Genomic DNA, 21,886 nt, shown 5'->3' with positions numbered 1-21,886 from the left:
TATACTATTAAACCATACCTAGTTATATCACAGGACCAATCTATATCCAAACAAACCATCATACCATCTCAAAATCAAATCAATTTACTACCCAAATCACCAAAAGATGAAGTGGCTTAAAGGCGAATTCATAACTAATGAAAATGGTAAAAATCACGAGCGAGAACTAGAAAATATACTACTACCACCTCTTCAAGAACAAATCAAAACCAAAATGAAAATCAAAAGCAAAAGTACAGCAGAAAAAAAAGAAAAAAGAAAAAAGAAAAAAGAAAAAAGAAAAAAGAAAAAAGAGGTTTTGTTGGTGATGCATGGGATTGAGACTACATTGGTAGAATACACGGCAGAAAAGTATGGGAAGGACAATGGGAGAGGAAGAGGAGGTAAAACAAGGGGAAAATTTCAATGTATGAAGCCGAGTCCGTTGAGGAAATGTTGGACTTTGGTTTGAAGAGGCGAAGGAGATGGGAGGAAGGAGATGTGACAGATGGGATGGAGATAGATAAGGTGCGGAAATGAAATGAACAAGTGCTTGCACAGTGCAGGAGATAAAAATTGAACGAATTCAAGAATATTCAAGACTCGTTCCTACCTCTGTCTTTTTATCTGAATCTGATTTACTTACTACACAAATATATACACATATATATGTATCAAACGACAAAAACATCAAAGCTTAAAAAACTTATTAAATAAAGCCAATAATCTTAACAACACAACTCTTTAATTCCATTTGAAATATCTAAAATGTACTAAAATCTCAAGAATATTCAAATTTCTGTCAAAATAAATCAATAATCAATTACATCACCGAATCATTCCTTCCCAAGTAAGACCACGAAAAATAACTTATTCCCTAGAACTGTGAGACCTGTTCTCAAAAATCTTGTATAATTACTAGGTAAATCTTACCTCACTAGAGGTATTATCATCTTTCAGCGATTTTATCATCTCACATAATATATGACAGGGAGGTAATCTTACTATAACCCGCGCTCCTGTAAAGCAAAAATGTTTTCGAATATTCTCCTGAACAAAATCCGTGCATTTAGTCGATATAATCGAGATGTCATCCCGGCACTAAAGCGTCTAAATTACATATTGCAAATCTTAAATATTTATCAATAGTGACCTCTTACAGGAATGATGGGAAGCATAAGGCCTAGAATAAGGAGGCATTCGGAGTAAATCGTATTGACTGAAGAGGAAACTAATTACAATAAGAGAACTCTATATATATAGAGTTCTACTAGTACTAATCGGGGCTAGCTCCTCTTGCGTTCTAGCACCACAAGAACCATCCTTTCAACAATATTAGACATAGAAGAATAATGTTGCTGGAACATTCTTCAAGTAAGTAAGCCCGCTGTCACTCGTAGTTTACAAACGCAACTAAAGGTGCCAGCCAATATTTTATCACTCAAAGGTCGCCAAAATTCTTCCAAACATCTCGGCCATCCTCCAACACCTCATTCCCCTCAATCCCCTCCCCGCCCTCCTAATACCCTCCATCACTTCCTCCTTTTCCTGAGGCCCTAATCCCGTCCTCAACTCCTTATAAACCCAGCAAACCAATCCTCCCGTAAAAAGACACAACGCAATCTCATAGCTTGCTTCTTCCAATGTCCTGCCGTTCAGTCCCATGGTACCTAGTACTCCGTCTACAACATTTCCGTCTCGTATGCGAATGCACTCGTAGGATAGATTGAGCATTCCATACACATGTTTCATTGTGCCACTTACAATATCCGAGTTGGCCCAATACCGTAGATTGACTGCTGCGAATTCACAATCTTGACGACTCGAAGATCGACCTGCCATTAAGTGAACATCACTGAGGCTTACATCCAAACTGACATATCCCAAAGCGCAGAGCAATCTTCCAGCTATGGAATGTTCACCAGAACTTTCTCCATAGCATTCGTTCCATGAATCTAATGCATCGATTAACCATTTCCTTCTGCTCAAAAGCCCAGCGCCTATGTCTAGTGCATGATTTCCCGTTGTGCCCATTAATCCGGTAGGATTTAACATAGATACCGATGTACGCCAGTCAAATATGAGAGTATGTATACCATAAAGAACAAGGGTTTTGCCGAACACTGTAGTCGAGATAACAGGTGGAGGAGGCTTAGTCCATTTATGGAGAAGGATGCCGTTCAAGGCATGGAGATAGTATGTTGCAGGTGGAATATCAGCTGGCCCCAAAAGGATATTCCAGGCCTGTGGTGATGGTGCTTCCCAATGTTGTTCTGGACATGGGAAGACACAATTTGTGGTTTCAGCTCTACTTATATATGGCTGAACATTAAATAGGCTAGCATATTGGCAGTCGAGGATCTTTCCAAATGTTAGTAGGGAAAACAATCAAAAATCGGAGAAGCATACATAAATGGATAATCCAAGCCTCTTTCTTTTCTCAGTCTCTATCCAGGAAAACCATTCAATTTCCTGTGGCGAATTCCTAGGTAGCGAGCTCGGATCGAGCTGTACTCTAGAAATTGGTCTACAATCTAGCAAACGCGCTCGTCGGCTAGCTGTTATCAGGATACCCCTCACACCTTCTGCAAATTCAAACATTTTCTTACTACCTCCCCAAGCTCCAGCGAGTAAAAGGTTAAATAAGGTGAAAATGTTGTCAAGAATTCGGAGCTGAAAAAATGTTAGCTTGAATCGTCAGCTCTGCAGGGCTGACTGACGTGTTTTTCTTCAATTTCATGCAATCTCATGCTTGCTACTCTTCCGCGATTGTGGAACAGTCGCAAAAAGAGACCGCGATCTGCCCTCGAATAGCATGAACCTAGAAACATCATCGATGATACTAAAAGGGGAGAACTGGAGAAAATATCGAAAGTTGGGATGTGGGTAATAGGAAATCGTGGGTGCACATGTTTAAAGTAAAGCCGAAGAAAGTAATCCAGCACTTCCGATGGTGGAAATGTAGAAATATTTATTTGCACATAAACCGCATCACCTGAGTGAGCAGGAAGCTCAATCTGTAGCATGCCTAATAAGGTCGATCGTAACACATCGTTAACTTTTTGCCTTGGACCTATTGTCAATCCACACGATATAGCTTCTTGAGCAACCGCATACCAAGATTCTGGACCTAGTTTAGGAATAACCCTCGGGCCCCATCTGGGTGGAGTTTCTAGTCTACTGACTTTATCCGGCCAATCTTCCTCGTCCCCTTCGGCATCCAAATCACTCGATTGACCAGGGGCATCGGACTTGATAAAGTCAAGACCAAAGTCAGAATCAATATTGCTCAAAGGATCTTGGCTGAAGCAGTCCAGTGTCCAAGATATATCGGCATCATATGGTCCCATGTAGATACTTGGATTATCATTGTAAAGCATAAAACCATCCCATGCACTGGGATTGAAATTTTCTGGAGCATGGAGTGAGTTATCAGGAGGGAGTGGTGCCAAAGCAGCTTCAACAAGGCTCGAGAGACCTTGGGACTGAGTCGCAGCTGAGCGTGAATCGGAATATAATGCCTCCTGGATACGTGGTAAGCTGTCATGAGGAGCCACCTGACATCGCATACTGGGCGGTAGCGTAGATACAAACTCATTATTAGACTTCTCATCATGATGGACAAGGTTGGAAATAGGCTGAGGTTCAGATGCAACAGGCGAGACAGAATTGTTCATCACGTGAGATCCCGAAGGACCAGCACGTTTGTCTGGGCCATTATGTATTCGACGATGCCGACTCAATAAATCACTTCTCGTAAATCTCTTCTTACAAATCGGACAGGCAAATTTGCCCACCACATCATCTGATTTGAAAAAGGTTATTAGCACGTGACTTGGTAACTATCAAACTTAACGCTTGCGCAGTTGCTAACAATTGAACAAAGTCTGGAAGTAGAATGTAGAAAAGGGAGAGCAAAAGAACACACAGAATGTAGATACGAGTACTCACGATTTGCTTGATGTCTAGTTAAATTCTCAATCCTACTAAAGTTCTTTGGACATTGAGGACATTGAAATCGGTTTCCACTTGCTGATTTAGCCTGGGGTGCTCCTTTTGGACTTTCTCTCGTAGAGCTTCCTGAAGTTGTAGTATTTTCTGGAGTCTCGGCAGTATTGGTCAATTTTGCATTGGAGGCGATATCAGATGAAGCAGGTGGATGATCATTATCCATAATTACACAATTATCTTAGAGATGATAGGACTGTATCCGCTGTATCCGCATCTGTATCGCTCTCGGTCTCTCGGTTTCTCGGTATCGTGTCTCGGTATTGTGTCGTTATCGATCGTATGATATATCGACTTACGTTCTGATGGTCATACCTCATTAAGGTGGACGGCAAAAGACGGAAACTTATGAATGGCAGATGGCGAATGGGCGGGTCTGTTGGATGTATGTGATATTTGGGGTACAATTTGTGAAACAGGTGGACGTTGTTGTTGACGAAGATGTGGGTTGGCCGCTGGAATTTCAGTATTGGCGGATACGGGTGACCGGAAGTGGACGGAAAATATCCGGGTAAATCTTTTAGGGTGGATGAAAGGGATACCGGATCTATACCCTCATACTACCTAGGTATAATACACTAAAAATATAAAAAGATATAATGAAGATGGTTGAGATCGGGAAGATTGAACGCAGAATGTTGAATCTAAAAGTGACTCTCCTGAACTACCGCGAAAATGTTCGATTCTCTACAAACGCTGCATGCTTCTATTGCAAGACCCCTAAACGAGTTGAGTGCCTTCATTGTATCAGCCGATATAAATTATGATCTGGATCTTGATCTCCCCCTTTCTTTTCGAGGGAAGCGAGAGTCAACAGCAGTGGCATGGCGGTCGGCGTCATTCAATTAATCAACCAAGGAAAGAATTGCAAAATTGGTGTCAATTGGTGGTAACAAGCCAAAGATCAAGTCATTTCTCTATTTATCTATAATGAAATGTAGAATTGGTACTCCACATATGATATCTTCGATACCCAGTATCGTTAGCAATAATCTCAAGCCAGACGGGGCTTTGCGCTTTTCGCTTTCTCATTCAGCTGCTATTTGCGATTCTCATGACTGCGCCTTAGCTTTCCAGTCCTCATGAGCTTTCTTCTGCCTCTCCCAATCCTTCTTCAATTTCTTCAATGCGCTCTTCGGTACATCTTCTCCATCTTTCGTCTTTGTTGGCATACCATCAACATCCCATGAACTAAATCGATCATCCTTGAACATATCCACTGGACTGAGTTTGGCCTTCTCGAGCCTCTCTTGCTCCAGCCTTTCTCTAGCGAGCTTGGCGGCTTCTTTTTGTGCTGCCTTTTCTCTTTCTTTAACCAGTTTTTCTTCCTTTTGTGCTAAAAGTTCTTCTTTTGGAATGAACTTAATGAGCGAACCCTGATCATCAGGCCTATCATCAAGATATACTCCAAGATTTGTGAGATCATTATCACGAACACGATCGGACAACGATAAGATGTGTTTCTTATGTTCGGAACCTGGTGCTACTCGTCTCAGCTCATCTCTAGTCTTCGCAATGGCACGTATGTATGGTAAAGCAAGAGCTTCTTGATCCTTTGTTCCCGAAGATACGATTATAGAAAATTCGTTATCAACATCTATCGCGAGCAATCTATCCAGGGTTTCTGAATGTATAGACAAGCCCTCAATTTCTCGCTTGACTTGTTTGAATACCTCAGAATACGGTGCCACAACCTGCTCAGGGGTGTGATTGCTGTTCACGGGAGCATTAGCCCAGCCAAGTCCATCGTATGGCGCTGTTGCATTCGCATCAAGGCCAAAGATGCCAAGAATCTTGGTTATCCATCGAGCGACTTTCTCAAGTCCCTGAATATCAAGGTCATTCTTGTGCGAGCCAATATGAACGTTTGATTCTTTAATTAGCTCTTGTAAAATAAGCATTGCTCGTGGTGTATCGAAGGATTCTGTGAGGGCGGTCTGAAGGTCTGCTTGTGCCTTGTCTAATGCTATTTGCAATTCTGGATGAATTGAAAGAGACTTTAATTCTTCATCAGATCTGGAATTTCCAGCCTCAATTATAAGAGATTTGACATTGACAAAGAAGTTATTCACTGTAGCTTCCCATGCGTCCGCCATTAGCCTCATATCTGGAGAAATTTCGACGCCATCGTTCCATCTTCCCATCAAGAACACTATCCTCATCGACCTTGGAGTGTAGTCTGTAGCCAGCGCATCACGAATTGTCTGGAAATTCTTGAGAGACTTTGACATCTTTGATCCTGCAATAGAAAGATGCCCCATATGCAAAAAGTAATTCACCCACTCATGTGGGCCATGCTCGTGTTCGCAGAAATATGCCTCACTTTGTGCCAATTCGTTATCATGGTGAGGGAATGCAAGATCAATACCACCAGAATGAATATCCATCTTCGATCCCAAAACATCTGACGCCATCACGGAGCACTCAATGTGCCATCCAGGTCTACCTTCACCCCAGGGACTTGGCCAGCTTGGCTCTCCTGCCTTTGACTTTTTCCAAAGAGCAAAGTCTCCTGCCCCTCGCTTACCACCCAAATTCTTGGATAGCGATCCTTCTCCTTCCTCTTGCAAGGCTTTATCGTTTCTACTCTCTGGTCGCAGTCGCGCGTAAGGATTGCCGGCCTTCTCGAAAGCTGCAATATCAAAGTAGACAGATCCATCTGACTCATACGCAAACCCTTTTTGAATAATCTTCTCGACGAAGGTAGCGATCTTTGGTACGTAGGTGGTAACTCGAGTAATGACATCTGGCCGTAAAACATTCAATGCATCCATATCTTCCATGAATTGTTCCTCCCAGTATTGTGTCACGTTAGTGAAAATTGTATGATCTTTTGCATCTATCGAATCTTTATACAGAGAATCGAGGTATGGAAGGAGGATCTCATCTGCTCCGCCAAAAATTTTGTCCTGCTGTATTGCTTGCGCTGCAGAGGAAAGATTGCTGATGTGCATCTTCATCTTAGCTTCCGCATCTCCAGGTTTCCCTTCACCAGTCAAAGTTCCACCAGCCAAAACCTTTCCATATGCCGTGTCTCTTCTTTCTGCATAGTTGCTAGGCGTAAGTTGATTGCTATCTCTCAACAATTCGGGTAGATTTGCGGTTGCGTAGGACTGGAAAGCTTCTGCCGCTAATTTTGCGAGTTCAGATTCGGTGTACGCTTTCGATTTCTCCAATTCCAATAGCTTTTGTCTTCTGGCTTTGAGGATAATCTGTCAAGGTCATCAGTGAAATGCCCCGCCATTCCGAATTCAGCCCATCCCACCTTGTCATCCACGTCTGTAATGTTCATAACGAATTTCAAATCAAATCCAAAATAATCTCTCATAATTCTTCGTATGATATCAGTAGAAACATAGTTCCTAGCATGTCCCAAATGCGAGTGATCGTATACTGTCGGTCCGCAGACATACCAAGAGACCTTTCCCTTCTCAATGGGAACAAATGGAACTGGACCCCCAGGCTTCAAAGAGTTGTGAACCTTCAATTGATCCATCTTTAAGAATTTATTTGTCGTAAACTTTCGAATTGTAAGAACATGAATAGGAGAATTAGAGAAAGTAGAAAATCTTAGAGAGCGTAAATGAAGAAACATTCAGTCATGAAATATTATGAAGGTAACTATTGAGTCACTTCTTTGTGTGATAGTTGCATGATTCGTTGAATAACCTTATTAGGCTGAAAATAAATTTAACGTGAAGCTAGGTGTCCTTCAGCCTTACAGAGAGGTTGCGACTCAGCCTTGTCCATTTTTAAAATTATTTCTTTCGGGAGAGGAGAGAAAGTCTAGAGCTTCTTCATCACAAATACAACAATTAGCCATAATGAGTACCAAAAGATCGCCCTTCCTCTACCCTGGAGCAATTTCTTCTCCAGATCAATTGGCAATTTTACATTTAAAACGGGACCTCCAAACTCCAACAATTCTGAAGAGCACTGATGAAAAGGATGAAGGATACGCGGAGGGAAAGGTAACCAACACTCGGTTTGGATCTTTCCCGCATACCACTTTAATTGGAATACCATGGGGAACTCAAGTACTTGCATCAAAAGTCGACACTGGATCTAGAGGACGCAGAGGTGATAAGAAACGGAAACGAGATGATGTAGAAACTGCCGATACGCCCAAAGCCGCGGAACTCATTGCAGAAAATGCGGAAGATGGATCCTCAACGCCTACCAGCGCAACGAAGGAGGTGACGGAAGCTGTAGCTGCCGGGAGCGGATTCATACATTTCCTACCACCTACGCCAGAAAACTGGACCAATTCATTACCGCATCGAACGCAAGTCGTATACACACCTGATTACAGTTATATTTTACATCGTATACGCGCAAGGCCTGGAACTAGTTTAATCGAAGCGGGAGCTGGTAGTGGATCTTTCACACACGCATCGACAAGAGCTGTATTTAGCGGATATCCCGATGAACACACAACAAAGAAGCGTAAGTTGGGGAAGGTCTGGAGTTTCGAATTTCATGAACCGAGACACGCAAAACTGGTTGAGGAATTAGAAGAGCATGGGTTAGATAAACTTGTAGAGATTACACATCGAGATGTATGCGAGGGAGGGTTTCTGGTGGATGGAAAAAGTCCAAAGGCCGAATCTATATTTTTGGATTTACCTGCTCCATGGTTGGCAATTCCTCATCTCACTAGGTCTCCTCCGCCTCCTATTAAGAACCCGAACGGCGAGCTGGCACCATCTAGGCCCATCTCAGAACCATTCGTTTCCGCTCTAAATCCCGAAGCACCAGTCCATCTATGTACTTTCTCTCCCTGCATCGAACAAGTCCAACGAACCATATCTGTCATGCGACAACTTGGCTGGGTTGATATCGAAATGGTAGAATTATCTGCAAAGCGCTTTGAGATTCGTAGGGAAAGAATAGGTATCGATAATGGAGTGCAAAGAGGTCTCCAAACTACACCAGCCAATGTTGAAGAAGCCGTTGCTCGATTACTAGAAGTTGAAACTGGCCATCAAAGTTTCCACAAGAAAGGCGATGCTCCAGACAAAATGCCAAGACAGAATCCAAATACAAGGGCAACATTGATAAAGAGCTTGGTGGAGGGTAAGATTTATAAGGAAGGAAAATTAGTACATAAGACGGAACCAGAAGTCAGGACTCACACTTCGTATCTGGTCTTTGCGGTATTGCCGAGGGAGTGGAGCGAAGAGGATGAGAAGAAAGCGAGAGAAAAGTGGGAGGTGAACTTCAATGGCGAACCGGAGGCTAATGCACAGAAACAAAGTGAGTTGCCTATGAGTAAAAGGCAAATGAAGAAAGCAGCGAGAGCCAGTCATATCAAGCCCGCCACTGCTGCTGCTCCGCTAGCTGGTGATGGAACGGCAGTTGCAGATGGAGCAAATGGGTTCATCAAAGAGGACACTGAAACAAAGGCAGAAGCCTAGGGCTACTGATTGTACGTAATAGATATCCTGAGCTCTACCTCTTAGTTTACCCACATAATTCCGCCTACGCCTCTCCCACACCCGCCGGCGGATGAATTGGCCAAGTGAAAAAAAGGCTGCGTATGCCTAAATTCTTCTAGTAAAGAAATTCAATGAAAAAGAATAACTTGAACCTTCGGCCAACTGTATGAACTTTTCTCACCCAGCCCGTTTTAACATCGAAGTCTCCCAATCAAGATTGCCTACAATATATAGCAAATGATATTTCCCACATTTTGGCAAAAGAATCGCATGTGGGTAAGTAGGGCATACATAAACTATGCACCTCTCAAAGTCTCCTCGCGTAAGGCCTTAGTTGCCGGTTTGTGTAGTTCGTGATTAAATCTGTGAAGACGACCACGCCTCAGGCCAGTGGCAGCAAGTACCTTTGCATCAGGTGCAGTACCGAGGATGTAAGTTTTTCGTTACTTTCTACTAATTGATCAAGGATCAATATCTAGCGGAGGTCGGGACGTCTTTTTTGCTTGAACAGCGAATTTTCTCTCTTCGTCACGCTTTGACGTCCTGGTAGTACCTTTTGAATGAAATTTTAAGATATTGAAAACAGAGACAAGGAGAATCTGTTCTTCCTGCTGGTTCTAACTTTAAATTGCGATGTCCTATTGGGAATTTATTCCCCGATAAAGTGACATGTCTAAATAATCCGTCGAACACTATGCTGTTTGTCGGACATTTCAGGTTTGGTCAGACGGCAGGTGGTTCATTTTCCGTGAAACATGGATGAGTAGTGAATATGTTGAATCTCATCTAGCGTTTATACTCTGCGATTCATTAGAGTTGAGTAGCCAACAGATGTACCTCAAGCGAGTAGATTAGAAATCAACAGTGGCTACCTAGGTAGGTGTACAATATCCGTCCCCGAGTATGAATGGTAGCTCCGTGTATTTGATATTTTATCAGATAATAGGATACCGATGAAGTTAAACAAAATCATAAGTTCTGAAAGCTTGAAATAAATATCAGACGATGATTGTTAGACTTTGGGAGTTTTGTTAGACCATTGTTAAGCGAGAGACCTAGGCCAATTAGAGAACAATACGGTTCTAAACTAGCGATCATCTACCTAGCACTGCTATTTAAGCTAGCAATATACAAAGACCTGCTGACTAAACAGCTAATTCAGATATGCAACATAATAGAAAGCCTATATTGTAGATATGTTATACTTTTCTATGATTTACTGGAGGAGAATGAATGAAGCACATCAGATGACAAGTAGCTAGGCTTTCGGAAGTTTTGTTGCACGTTTGCAATGTGCTATGTTAATATATTGGCCAGCTAGTAATTCGAATGCATCAAAGTCAAGTACATTGAATGTTCCAGACCAATACCCAGTACCTGGAAACTATATCCGAAACCTTTCAGATATGCAACAAAACTTGAATGTCTATAGAAAGTTCAGATCTCAGATGGTAGATTTAGATACAATTCACTGACGTAGCGAATGAAGCACTTCAGACGACAACTAATCAAGCTTTCAAAATATTTGTTGCGCATCTGGTGCGTATTGCTTATTATTCGCTCCGTCTAGACCACTTAAAGTCCTCACTAATGATTTTATATCAGCAGCAAAAGATTTTATAACAATTCAGACATGCAACAAGGATTAAGAAAAAGATATAGGGTTGCCGTTTGATGTCTCTGCATAATTCACTCGGGGACGATGAACTCTGTGTATTATCTGGTATTTTGTCTGTATGATTTGCTCCATCCACCTGCCTGAGGTTAGTCAAGAAATGTCACATATGGACCAGAGATTCTCCTGGAATTTTGCAACGGAAGAACGGAACAGAAATACCTGGAATGGCGTGACAGGAGCGGCAGTTATTTCCCACCTACCAGCTTCCAGCTGACTCAATGCCTTCATGTCAAGGGTTATAAAGTGCACAGATACAAGGGCAGCGAAAACGGCCAGTATGAAACTCTCTCGAATTATGGATAAACTATAAAATAAGATTTGTATTCCTTCAACCAAGTCGATGACGACTTCCTTTTCTAGCCGTGACAGTAGACAAGCACAAACCCTGAACAGCCCTTTCGACATCGTTCCTGCCGCTGAATTAAAATTTTCTGATATATATTCGAGCATTCTCCTCCTCGACTCAATGTTTTTAATCTTCTTTTCCAACCATCTAAATAATATATAATTTCCTCCTGGTCAGCAGCAATTCCAATATTAATTAAGAATAGCCATAATTATTCTTCCAGCGATCACCTAGCGATATTTGTTAAGATAGAGATCAAGATCAAGATCAACAAGAGCGATTTGCCTTTAAGACATCAATGTAGGTTCCTCCTAAAGGGCCATCATAACTCTCACGAACGTCAATTGTAGTAAGAATCTGTAACATTACTGAGTTCTAACAACAAAACATTGAGGATTATCATCTTCATCTTATTATTCTTATTCCTCCACCTCGCCAGTCAGTTCCGCCAAATTACCACATCTGCTCTCGCACTAAAATTGGCAACAGTGCCCCGAAAAGTGCACCGCCAAGGTAGGCCAATCTCCAAGTTTCAATGAGTACAACCAGATGTACTGTCCATAATCCCAACCAGGAATGATCAGGCACTTCAGTAGTCTGGAGAGTTCTGGATAGGCTTTGTGCTATCACACCCCCGAAATGAAAGAACAGCGAGAGTCTTGATCCTGCGGTAATCCGCATTCTATATAAGCAGGAAAAATGATCATAATTGGTAGATACACAACTCCATGAATGTGAAGGGTAAGGATTTGGGTAAAAGCGAAATAAAGATAATTTCAAACAGTGTGAATCAATTACAATCCCAATTATTTCTCGGATCCCTCGAATCATAATCCCCAGGTGTAGTCAACGGACTAGTTAGAAAGATTGAAGCACCAATCACAAAGTAGAAAAGATGAATTTGAGGATTTATGGCGCATTCTCCGATTACCAAGAGTGGCCAGGTATTTGGTAGCTTCAATGCGCATCGAGCCCCGATTTCATTACTTGTTCTATGCTCTCTGCTGGAAATAGTGGTTGTATCTGTCGTTGCTGCGGTGTGGCAGGCATAGCAGCGTCCGAAGATTCGCCACCGGAAATGCTTTGCTCAGGAGATTCAGAAGCGAGAATGAATTTTAGTCGACGGAAGTGGTCAATTTTACAATGCTGGTGTTTTTTCTGTGTTGAATTCAACCCATCAGCAACGGAGGTTTTGCTCGTGTGTAGCCACTCCTTAACTGCACACGGCTGGCATAGTACTCCCGCGACGGTGCGGTGAAACTGCAGATTGCATTTAAAGCAGAAATTTTTAGTATATGAGCAATTTGTTCGCCTGAAATAATCAGAAAATATCATTTAATTCGACCCTCACTTCGGTCAGCGTTGACGATGTGGCAAGTTGGGCAAGAGTTGCCATCTGTCGGAGCAAAAACATCCTGAAAGACTATATCCATTCCCCCATCCATTCCAGGATAAATAAAGCATCCCATGATTCGACAAAATTGAGCTCTCGCTTTATTCTTGAATCCGAGAGAACAAATTCTTCCCGAACGATTTTGTATTGTCCTGTTGTTTCGAATCTTCTCATGAGACAATCCTTGAGGACCTAGTGCAATAGATGAAATAATTAGATAAGCGATGGAGCTTTGACTAATATAACATACTCACTTTGACGAGAATACGAACGTTTCAACCAGAACAAATATATCTCCAAGTCGAATCATAAACTTTCCAAATATCAGATTTATCGCGATCAGCAGGTTGCTCTGGCCCTTTTGCATAGCATGTCTTCGATTCAAGCTCCTATATTTCAGTTCAAGTAAGGATGTTACAATCGAACCATAGAAAGCACCATGCTGATTACTTTAACATATCCCGCAATCTCCTCACAAAAACGTTCGGATATTTACGTTTTCGTATGGCGACCATTTAATCTTCATAAATATATCCTTGCAAAGAGAACCTGATCCACTAGGTATCAGGCTATGCTTGTATTTTTCTTATCTTTAGATAGAATTGATGGGTCGTGTCCTGACATTGATTCATGATTGTTTTGAGCAGATCAAGCTGGTAGCATTCGCAGATCTCTGGACACAAAGTCTTCATGTCAACCAAGACGTTTTCAAGACTTAACAGTTCTTGCATCAGGATATGGCGGTGAGCAGTCGAGCCCACACCAGACTTGAGTGATTGTACAACATCACAGATGACTTGGAGACCTGCTATACAGTCACCCATCTTCATGTTGGGAAGGAGAGACTGAAAAAAGAGACTGTTGAGGCTTGATGCCAGATAGAGTTTGCATGAAGAGAGTTTGAAGTTGAATGTGAACAGAAAGAAAACTGAAGCTTTATAGTCAAATGATGTCCGTGAGCAAAAGCTTCCAGGACGGGTTTGTGAACCGAAGCCATAGAGCTCAAATCCTTCTTATATGGCTGTCTTCCATCCAGAAACAGTGAAATTATTACCGAGTTGCGACAGAATATCAATAGGGTAAAAAGCAGAAGGTTGAAGATAACTTTTTTATCCTCGGAATCATCCTTTCGAGAGGGCAGCTTGCTATTCACATCTACTTATAGCTGTAGACAGAATAAATATGCACGCAAGTCAATTAGATCAAACAACAAACTACTTGTTCGGAAGCTGACTCAATTTAGACATCCTAGATACGAATTTCTCAGACGTCGAAGTGTGATCTAGAGACCCATCCTTACTCGGCATCAAGCAACAAGCCGATTCTATTGAATGGTGAAGTAGCATACCTCAGCCCTTGGGAGCAATTTATGATTAATGTATCCGAGATAACCCTGTGAAAGAAAAATACCAAAAGCGTCTCGCGATAGCTATATTAACGTCTTCAGCGGATTTCGCTTGAGTTCATCTCTTTGCTAGTGCGTGTTCCTCAAGATCTTTAGTTTGCCCTCAGTTCTCAATCAGATTCATTAGATCTCATCAAGCGTAACTTCAGAATGCAGATCAACTCTCTTATCAATTGACTGAAATTCATTGTCCATGACTCTAAAGGAATGTCATCCATCTATCAAGCGTGACACTAGCACGGACCCTGAAAATGACGCCAAAATAACCTTAAATTTAAGCTTCACAATTAGCCCAATCCAGATATAGCTCACAGAGTTATAAGCTCCAAAAACCAAACTTCACACACACACTCACACTCACACTTACTCACTCACAACCCACCAAAAGCAATGTAATGTCTAGCTCTCAAGTCTGCCGCCTCGGCAGATCCAAACCAACCAATTTCTTCACCTCCTTCTCAACTCCTACCAAAACCACACCATCCGCACGAATACCCCGCCGCTTTTTCTCCTCCTCACACCATCTCACCTCCGTCCCGCCAAAATCACCTCAAACCCCCATATCCGCAACCTCCTTCTCTTCCTCCCACTCCCATCTGCAATCTCGCTTGCAGACACTCCAATCCCGTCTACCGAAATTTCTGCATCCATACATATCTCCATTGCTTACTGCGCCAAAAACATACATTATATCTTTCCTCATTCTGCATGAAATAACAGCTATCGTACCGATTGTTCTTCTAGCGGGTGGATTTCATTATACTGGTTGGTTACCGTCTGATTTGATACCTGAAGGGAAACTGGAAGGGGCTCAGGCGAGGTTCGAGAGGTGGTTTGGGAGGAAGGGGTGGTTTGGCTATGGAAATCCGGAAGGGTCTATTAGTTTAGGGATAAATGATATGAGTGGAGTTGGAAATGATGGACAGATAATCAGAGAGAGGGGAGAAAGCAATACAGGTGGGAAGAGGATAGTGCTGGAGGTTGCGACGGCATATGTGGTTACGAAGGTATTATTACCGATTAGGATAGCGGTTTGTGTTTGGGGAACGCCATGGTTCGCGAAGGTTGTGGGTAGGATTGGAGGACTGGGAAAGGGAAGAGTAAAATGATGTGTTGATGTGGCGAGATAGTCATGATCACAAGGGGTAACATATATTCCTGTTCGGCTACATCTAGACGATAGAAGCCAATACAAATGGACTAAGATGCTCCAATACTTTTTGGGATGAATGTTGCACTTATTTCACGCGTACATACATAACTTCAGAATCTGATTGACTTTTTATTCATGTATATGTTTATCCACCATCTTCAATAACTTTCTTCAGTTAAAGTCTTGGAGGGCTTGGAGCAAATGACATAATATCAAGTCTAATCTACTTCTCGTAGACCCAGTCGTGTTGAGCGGACTTCCATGAGAGAACCTCACCCTCCTTGAACCAGAGAGCAATCTCCTTCTTGGCGTTCTCGACAGAGTCGGAACCGTGGCAGACATTGCGTCCGACATCGATGGCGTAGTCACCACGGATGGTACCTGGGGCAGAGGCCAATGGGTTGGTGGCACCGAGGAGGGCTGAAGAGAAGAAGCTGTTAGAAAGAGGAAAAAGTGGAGAAGATTGGTGGCAAGATCAAGAGTTTACTTACTACGACCGGTCTTGACGGCATCACGTCCTTCCCAGACCATGGCGCAGATTGGGCCAGAGTTCATGTCTACACAATGTTAGCTTCATGCTCAAAGTGTGGTAGATCGATAGATACATACAGTTGACGAGACCAGCAAAGAATGGCTTGTCGGAGAGATCAGCATCTGGTGGAGGGGTTAGTTTCAATGGTTCCATTCCCTAGACAAGCTAAAGCACTCACAGTGCTTCTCGAGGTGCTCCTTTCCAGGGCTGCAGAGCTTGATGCCAGCAAGCTTGTAACTATTTTCAATGTCAACAAAGCTCAAGAGGTTCTTAGAAGAATGAAAACATACCCACGAGCCTCAAATCGGCTGATGATTGGGCCGACGAGTCCACGCTGAATTCGACTTTAGTCAGTACTCTATTCTTCTCTTTTCAATGAATGGTTTCCGCATACCTGGACACCATCTGGCTTGATGGCAATGAAGCTGTTCGAGACGACAAATTAGTTTTCACCGCTAAAAAATAGTTTGTTGACGTGGGGTAAAGTTCCAAGAGACAGGAAAACACCAAGAATGAGACGTTGATGGAATCCAAACTTACGTTTGTTCGTTAGACATGGTATCGTTATTTAGTCTGGCAGCTTCTTCTCTGTGTTTTGCTGTTGCTCTTAAGAGTGCTCGAGTTTTAGGACTGACGTGATTCAAGATAGATTCGGGGGCTTCACTCATATTTTAAATTTTTAGGTTGAGGTGTGTTGTTAGTGGGGTCTTTAGCAGGCGGGGTGGCTTGACTTCAGAGGGGAGGGGTACCTTGTTCGTAAAAAGACCCTAAATATCAGGCTCAAAAACTTGTCTCGTTGTGATTCGCTCCATTACCTAATTTCCCATTATTTGCTGGCACAAATTTCACCAACAGAAATATAGAGTACGCACAGGTATTTTTATATTGTACATCCCACTCGCTCGTCACAGCCAGCCAAGGATAACAGGGGACTCGGACTGATCGTCAGTGCTGAGTGGTGAGGTTGAACAGGACAGCTTGGAAACTTAACCCCAGAATTCCATTCTTCGTATCATTGTTTTGCTGCACAGCAAAGATTTATCAAAGTATTTGGTAATTTTGTACAATCTGAATTGAGTGCAATTGACACATATTGCATGTCTTTTCAATTATGAAGTCGCCGTTAAACCTGTCCTCACAATGGACAGGATATTTAGTTCTGTTATCAACATTTGGCAGCTTAATTACACCAGCTGGTAAGTACTTCAAGAACAGCGTTGGGGAAAATGACTAACGTATCAATAGTAACTGTTAAACATGAGAATTTCAAAACATGCAATCAATCTGGATTTTGCAAACGAAACCGAGCATATGCGGATCAAGCAACGGCAGTTGGAGATAACTGGAGCTTGCAAGCTCCGTATCGATTGAATTCGGATTCATTAACCTGGAAAGATGGTCAACTACAAGGGACAATCCTCAAAATATTAGATGGTGGTGAATCCGTCCGGTTACCGATTACCATTTCCTTCCTCGAGTCTGGATCTGCGAGAGTTACGATTGATGAGGAGAAGCGTCAAAAGGGCGAGATTGAATTGAGACATGACAGCAAAGCTAGAAAGGAACGTTATAATGAGGCTGCGAATTGGGCTATTGTTGGAGGCCTAACTCTGAGTAAGGATGCAGAGTATCAGAAATATCCAGGAGTTTCACACATCACATATGGCCCGGAGGGCAAGTTCAAGGCGGAAGTTACACATGCCCCATTTGCGATCGACTTCAAGAGGAATGACGAGACACAAATCAAGTTCAATGATCGGGGATTGATGAATGTGGAACATTGGAGACCAAAGATTGAAAAGCCAGAAAAGAAAGAAGGCGAAGAAGAAACAACTGAGGTTCAGACTGGTGAAGATGAAGGGACATGGTGGGACGAATCCTTCGGTGGCAACACCGATTCGAAACCCAGAGGTCCTGAAAGTGTTGCTCTTGACATTACTTTCCCAGGGTATGAACATGTCTTTGGTATCCCAGAACATGCTGGACCCTTGTCATTGAAGCAAACTCGCGGTGGAGAGGGTAATCACAACGATCCTTATCGTCTATACAATGCCGATGTTTTCGAGTACATCATGGATAGTGAGATGACACTTTATGGAGCTATTCCTTTTATGCAAGCACATAGAGCTGCATCAACCGTTGGTGTCTTTTGGTTGAACGCAGCCGAAACCTGGATTGATATCATTAAGGAGAAAGCATCTATCAACCCATTAAGTGGAAAAACCGATACCAAGACTCACTGGTTCTCGGAGAGTGGATTACTTGATATTTTCGTATTCCTTGGACCAACGCCAAAAGATGTTACAAAAGCATATGGAGAACTTACTGGCTACACCCAGCTTCCTCAAGAATTCTCAATTGCCTACCATCAATGTCGATGGAACTACGTTACAGATGAGGATGTCAAGGATGTTGACCGGAAAATGGACAAATTCCAAATCCCCTATGATGTTATCTGGCTTGATATTGAGTACACTGACGGAAAGAAATATTTCACTTGGGACCCTCATACTTTCGGAAATCATGTTGAGATGTTGTCACACTTGGATAAATCTGACCGAAAACTTGTCGCCATTATTGACCCTCATATCAAGAATGAGAATAATTACCCTGTCGTCGATGAATTGAAAAGTAAAGACTTGGCAGTTCACAACAAGGAGGGTAGTATCTACGAAGGTTGGTGTTGGCCAGGATCTTCTCATTGGGTTGATGCATTCAATCCAGCAGCAATCAAATGGTGGAAAACACTTTTCACTAAAGATGCTTGGAAGACATCCAACCTGTTCATTTGGAATGATATGAACGAGCCATCAGTCTTCAACGGACCCGAAACCACTATGCCAAAAGATAATTTACATCACGGGAACTGGGAACATCGTGATGTCCATAACATCAACGGAATGACCTTCCACAATGCAACCTACGAAGCGATGGTCGAGCGAAAGAAGGGTGAACTCCGTCGTCCATTCGTCCTCACTCGTTCTTTCTATGCTGGAAGTCAACGTCTTGGAGCTATGTGGACTGGTGATAATCAAGCCGATTGGGATCACCTCGCAGCCGCTTTCCCCATGATTCTCAACAATGGTATTGCCGGCTTCCCATTTGCTGGTGCAGATGTTGGTGGGTTCTTCGGTAACCCTGAAAAGGACCTCCTCACCCGTTGGTACCAAGCTGGTGCTTTCTACCCCTTTTTCCGTGGACACGCACATATCGATACCAGAAGGCGCGAACCTTATCTCGCAGGTGAACCATACACCGGCATCATTACCCAGGCTCTCCGTCTCCGTTACGCGCTTCTCCCTGCATGGTATACCGCTTTCCATGAAGCTAGTACCGACGGAACTCCCATCATCAGACCTCATTACTTCGAATACCCTGAAGACGAATCCGGATTTGCTATCGACGATCAATTCTTCGTTGGTAGCACAGGTCTTCTAGCCAAACCCGTCGTGAAGGAAGGTGCCGAAAGTGTCGAGATTTACCTTCCAGATAATGAAGTCTACTACGACTATTTCGACTACTCTATTCATACCGGCGCTGGAAAAACAACTGTCGCAGCTCCTCTCGAAAAAATTCCACTTCTCATGCAAGGTGGCCACATCATCCCACGTAAAGATCGCCCTCGCAGAAGCTCCGGATTAATGAAGTGGGATCCATACACGCTCATCCTTGCACTCGATAAGAACGGCAAAGCTCACGGAGAACTTTATGTCGACGATGGTGAGACATTTGATTACCAATCCGGTGCCTATATCCATCGTTCATTCACATTTGAAAATGGAAAGTTGAGCAGTAAGGACATCGGAACAAAGGGGAAGTTAACAGATAAATACTTGAAGAGTATGAAGAACGTAGGTGTTGAGAAGATTATCATTGTCGGTGCTCCTAAAGCGTGGAGTGGATTGGAGACTGTGAAGATTGGAAGCGCGACAGCAGAACTTTCATATCACCCAGAAGAAGGAAAGAAGGCTGCATGGGCGTTCGTTAGAGCGCCAAAGGTGGCTATTGGGGAGGACTTTGAATTGGAGTTTGCCGAAGCTGGGAAGACTGAGTTGTAGAATGTTCTTGCGGGAACTAAAATGAAGAATTGTATATGGAAGGATTTAAGTGGACAGAGAAGTGTATTTGTATTGTGATCTAAAATACATAGCATTTTCTCGAATGAGTATCTACTTAGCCATGCAAAAAATGCAAAGTTTCAATCTTTCAAATTTTTAAGCAAACAGCAGCCCTTAAACTCCCACGCTTATGGAACATCTCCAAAATCAAACTGCTAAGAGCAAACCTTCCGTCTTAACACCGCGCTTTATTGTCAAATTATCATCACTAAACTCCGTCGCATGATTTCATACAGCATGTATTTGTACACATGTATAACGCCTCATCATCTGCTCTGCTCTCGAGTAACAATTTATCGATTTACCAATTTCATAATCTTGTTCGCATTTTATCGTCGTAGTTGAGCGGTAATGTGGAAGGAAGGGGGGGGGAGAGAAAAGGGAGAGAGATTATCTGGGAGGAGTGGGAGCAGCGGGAGCAGCGGGAGCGGGAGGAAGATCTTCGCGGCCATCTTGCCATGAGCTGCAGAATACGCATCGGAGTGCCTGGGGTTGTTAGGATGCTTGTTTTTGAGTGAGATAGGGGTGAGGGAGGGGAAAGGATGAGTGATTGGAGGAGATAAGAAAGGACGCTTCGGGGAGGAGGGGGGTAGGTAAAGATTCGAAAAAAAGGTAATATTTAAGAGGAGAGAGTGAAAGTAGGAAGTGGAAGAAGGAAGGAACGAACCTTCTCGAAAATCTTCTTGCGGCAATATCTGCAGCGGACATTGTGTTTGATGATAGCATTATCTTGGCTGAAATATTGGTAGAGACCGGCGATGCCGTAGAGTGCGAGACCGACGCCTATGAAGTTTATTACGTTGTTTAAAAAGGAGCTGGTGCCGTATTAGTTTAGTAGGCGAGAAGGAAGAAAAAAAGTTGGGAAGGGAAAATAGCTTGGACTTTGAAAATGAGGGCGTGGAAGCATTGGAATGACGAAAGAAAGTTGTAGAGGAAAGAAAGAAGCAAAAGGGAAACACGCACCCCCAAGCCAAAACAATAGCCCCATCATCCAACGCCTGCTTCAGCGTATTATACCCAGCTCCATACAAGAATTCAATACCCATCTGGACTACCACAGTACTATTTCCCTCCACACCTTCACCTGCTCCACCGCCAATTTCGGTATGGTTATGCAAAGTACCGCCATAGTGGGGACCAGGTCTCAGAACAGCGAATTTCTCATCCAAATTTTTGTTCAAAAAAGGAAGAAGAGAAAGCGGTGGAAGAAGAACGGATGACACCAGGGAGGTGATTAAAGTCGTGAAGGACTGCGCTATTCTGTGTTTTTGTGAGTTTTTGAGGAAGATGGTCACGTGTAAAGTGCGTTGGGCACTAGGGAAATAGAAGTGATGGATTAGGATGAGAGGGAATGCATACATCAAACCAATAGCAACGTGGAGAACATTATCATTGAAAGCGAAATCGACAAATCCATCCCAAAAACTTGTAAGATGTCGGCGTGCAGCGCTGGTAGTGCGAAGAAGTGGTTCGCTTGCTGCTCGTGCATCGAAGTCGAGGGTTGGTCGAGGCATCGTGGGTGCTCTCTTTCTGGATTTTCATTCAAAGTTTTGTTCTAGTAAGTTTCTGTAGGAGTAGAGTAAGTAGACAAGGAAAAATGATCAAGGAAGAGAAAGAGATGAATGGAAGAAAACGAAAGATGAGTGAGTTCATCACTGCTGAGATGTACTTGCAGGGGTACGTATCAATGACTGGCACGTGTGGGAATTAAAGTTATTGACAAGGATTCTGATAAGGCGAGATAAGCGCCCCAGATTTATCGGATAAACCTTCGACCGATATTGTATCAAAAATTAATTTTTTCGAAGTTGATGCGGCCGCTTAAATTGACCCCTC

General features: G+C 42.9%; 8 protein-coding genes across 8 annotated transcripts; 2 read left to right on the top strand and 6 right to left on the bottom strand.

The window, feature by feature from the left end:
• Window positions 1-1,416: 1,416 nt before the first annotated feature.
• SS1G_01684 (predicted protein) lies at window positions 1,417-4,153 on the bottom strand (the record flags this gene model as incomplete). Its single annotated transcript, XM_001597440.1, has 4 exons — window positions 1,417-2,340; window positions 2,589-2,652; window positions 3,097-3,784; window positions 3,931-4,153. The coding sequence occupies 4 exons, from the start codon at window positions 4,151-4,153 to the stop codon at window positions 1,417-1,419; spliced, it is 1,899 nt and encodes a 632-aa protein (XP_001597490.1).
• An 886-nt stretch (window positions 4,154-5,039) lies between these two features.
• Window positions 5,040-7,483, bottom strand: SS1G_01683 (hypothetical protein; the record flags this gene model as incomplete). Its single annotated transcript, XM_001597439.1, has 2 exons — window positions 5,040-7,199; window positions 7,382-7,483. The coding sequence occupies 2 exons, from the start codon at window positions 7,481-7,483 to the stop codon at window positions 5,040-5,042; spliced, it is 2,262 nt and encodes a 753-aa protein (XP_001597489.1).
• A 328-nt stretch (window positions 7,484-7,811) lies between these two features.
• SS1G_01682 (hypothetical protein) lies at window positions 7,812-9,404 on the top strand (the record flags this gene model as incomplete). The annotated part of the gene is made up of 1 exon (XM_001597438.1): window positions 7,812-9,404. The coding sequence occupies one exon, from the start codon at window positions 7,812-7,814 to the stop codon at window positions 9,402-9,404; it is 1,593 nt and encodes a 530-aa protein (XP_001597488.1).
• A 1,537-nt stretch (window positions 9,405-10,941) lies between these two features.
• SS1G_01681 (predicted protein) lies at window positions 10,942-13,672 on the bottom strand (the record flags this gene model as incomplete). The annotated part of the gene is made up of 6 exons (XM_001597437.1): window positions 10,942-11,012; window positions 11,304-11,596; window positions 11,830-11,867; window positions 12,437-12,607; window positions 12,981-13,034; window positions 13,604-13,672. The coding sequence occupies 6 exons, from the start codon at window positions 13,670-13,672 to the stop codon at window positions 10,942-10,944; spliced, it is 696 nt and encodes a 231-aa protein (XP_001597487.1).
• Window positions 13,673-14,797: 1,125 nt separating this feature from the next.
• On the bottom strand, window positions 14,798-14,935 carry SS1G_01680 (hypothetical protein; the record flags this gene model as incomplete). The annotated part of the gene is made up of 1 exon (XM_001597436.1): window positions 14,798-14,935. The coding sequence occupies one exon, from the start codon at window positions 14,933-14,935 to the stop codon at window positions 14,798-14,800; it is 138 nt and encodes a 45-aa protein (XP_001597486.1).
• Window positions 14,936-15,623: 688 nt separating this feature from the next.
• SS1G_01679 (nucleoside diphosphate kinase) lies at window positions 15,624-16,489 on the bottom strand (the record flags this gene model as incomplete). Its single annotated transcript, XM_001597435.1, has 7 exons — window positions 15,624-15,820; window positions 15,892-15,957; window positions 16,010-16,054; window positions 16,111-16,169; window positions 16,223-16,266; window positions 16,327-16,357; window positions 16,473-16,489. 7 exons carry the CDS (start codon window positions 16,487-16,489, stop codon window positions 15,624-15,626), a joined length of 459 nt encoding a protein of 152 aa, XP_001597485.1.
• A 554-nt stretch (window positions 16,490-17,043) lies between these two features.
• SS1G_01678 (hypothetical protein) lies at window positions 17,044-19,990 on the top strand (the record flags this gene model as incomplete). Its single annotated transcript, XM_001597434.1, has 2 exons — window positions 17,044-17,128; window positions 17,178-19,990. The coding sequence occupies 2 exons, from the start codon at window positions 17,044-17,046 to the stop codon at window positions 19,988-19,990; spliced, it is 2,898 nt and encodes a 965-aa protein (XP_001597484.1).
• A 450-nt stretch (window positions 19,991-20,440) lies between these two features.
• On the bottom strand, window positions 20,441-21,564 carry SS1G_01677 (predicted protein; the record flags this gene model as incomplete). Its single annotated transcript, XM_001597433.1, has 4 exons — window positions 20,441-20,536; window positions 20,718-20,865; window positions 21,014-21,310; window positions 21,410-21,564. The coding sequence occupies 4 exons, from the start codon at window positions 21,562-21,564 to the stop codon at window positions 20,441-20,443; spliced, it is 696 nt and encodes a 231-aa protein (XP_001597483.1).
• Window positions 21,565-21,886: the final 322 nt, after the last annotated feature.

The sequence above is a fragment of the Sclerotinia sclerotiorum genome, genomic scaffold (assembly GCF_000146945.2).
Source record: "Sclerotinia sclerotiorum 1980 UF-70 scaffold_2 genomic scaffold, whole genome shotgun sequence".
In the NCBI taxonomy this organism is placed as follows: domain Eukaryota; kingdom Fungi; phylum Ascomycota; class Leotiomycetes; order Helotiales; family Sclerotiniaceae; genus Sclerotinia; species Sclerotinia sclerotiorum.
Note: the sequence above shows the minus strand (reverse complement) of the source record. Positions and strands in the feature narration are given on the sequence as shown.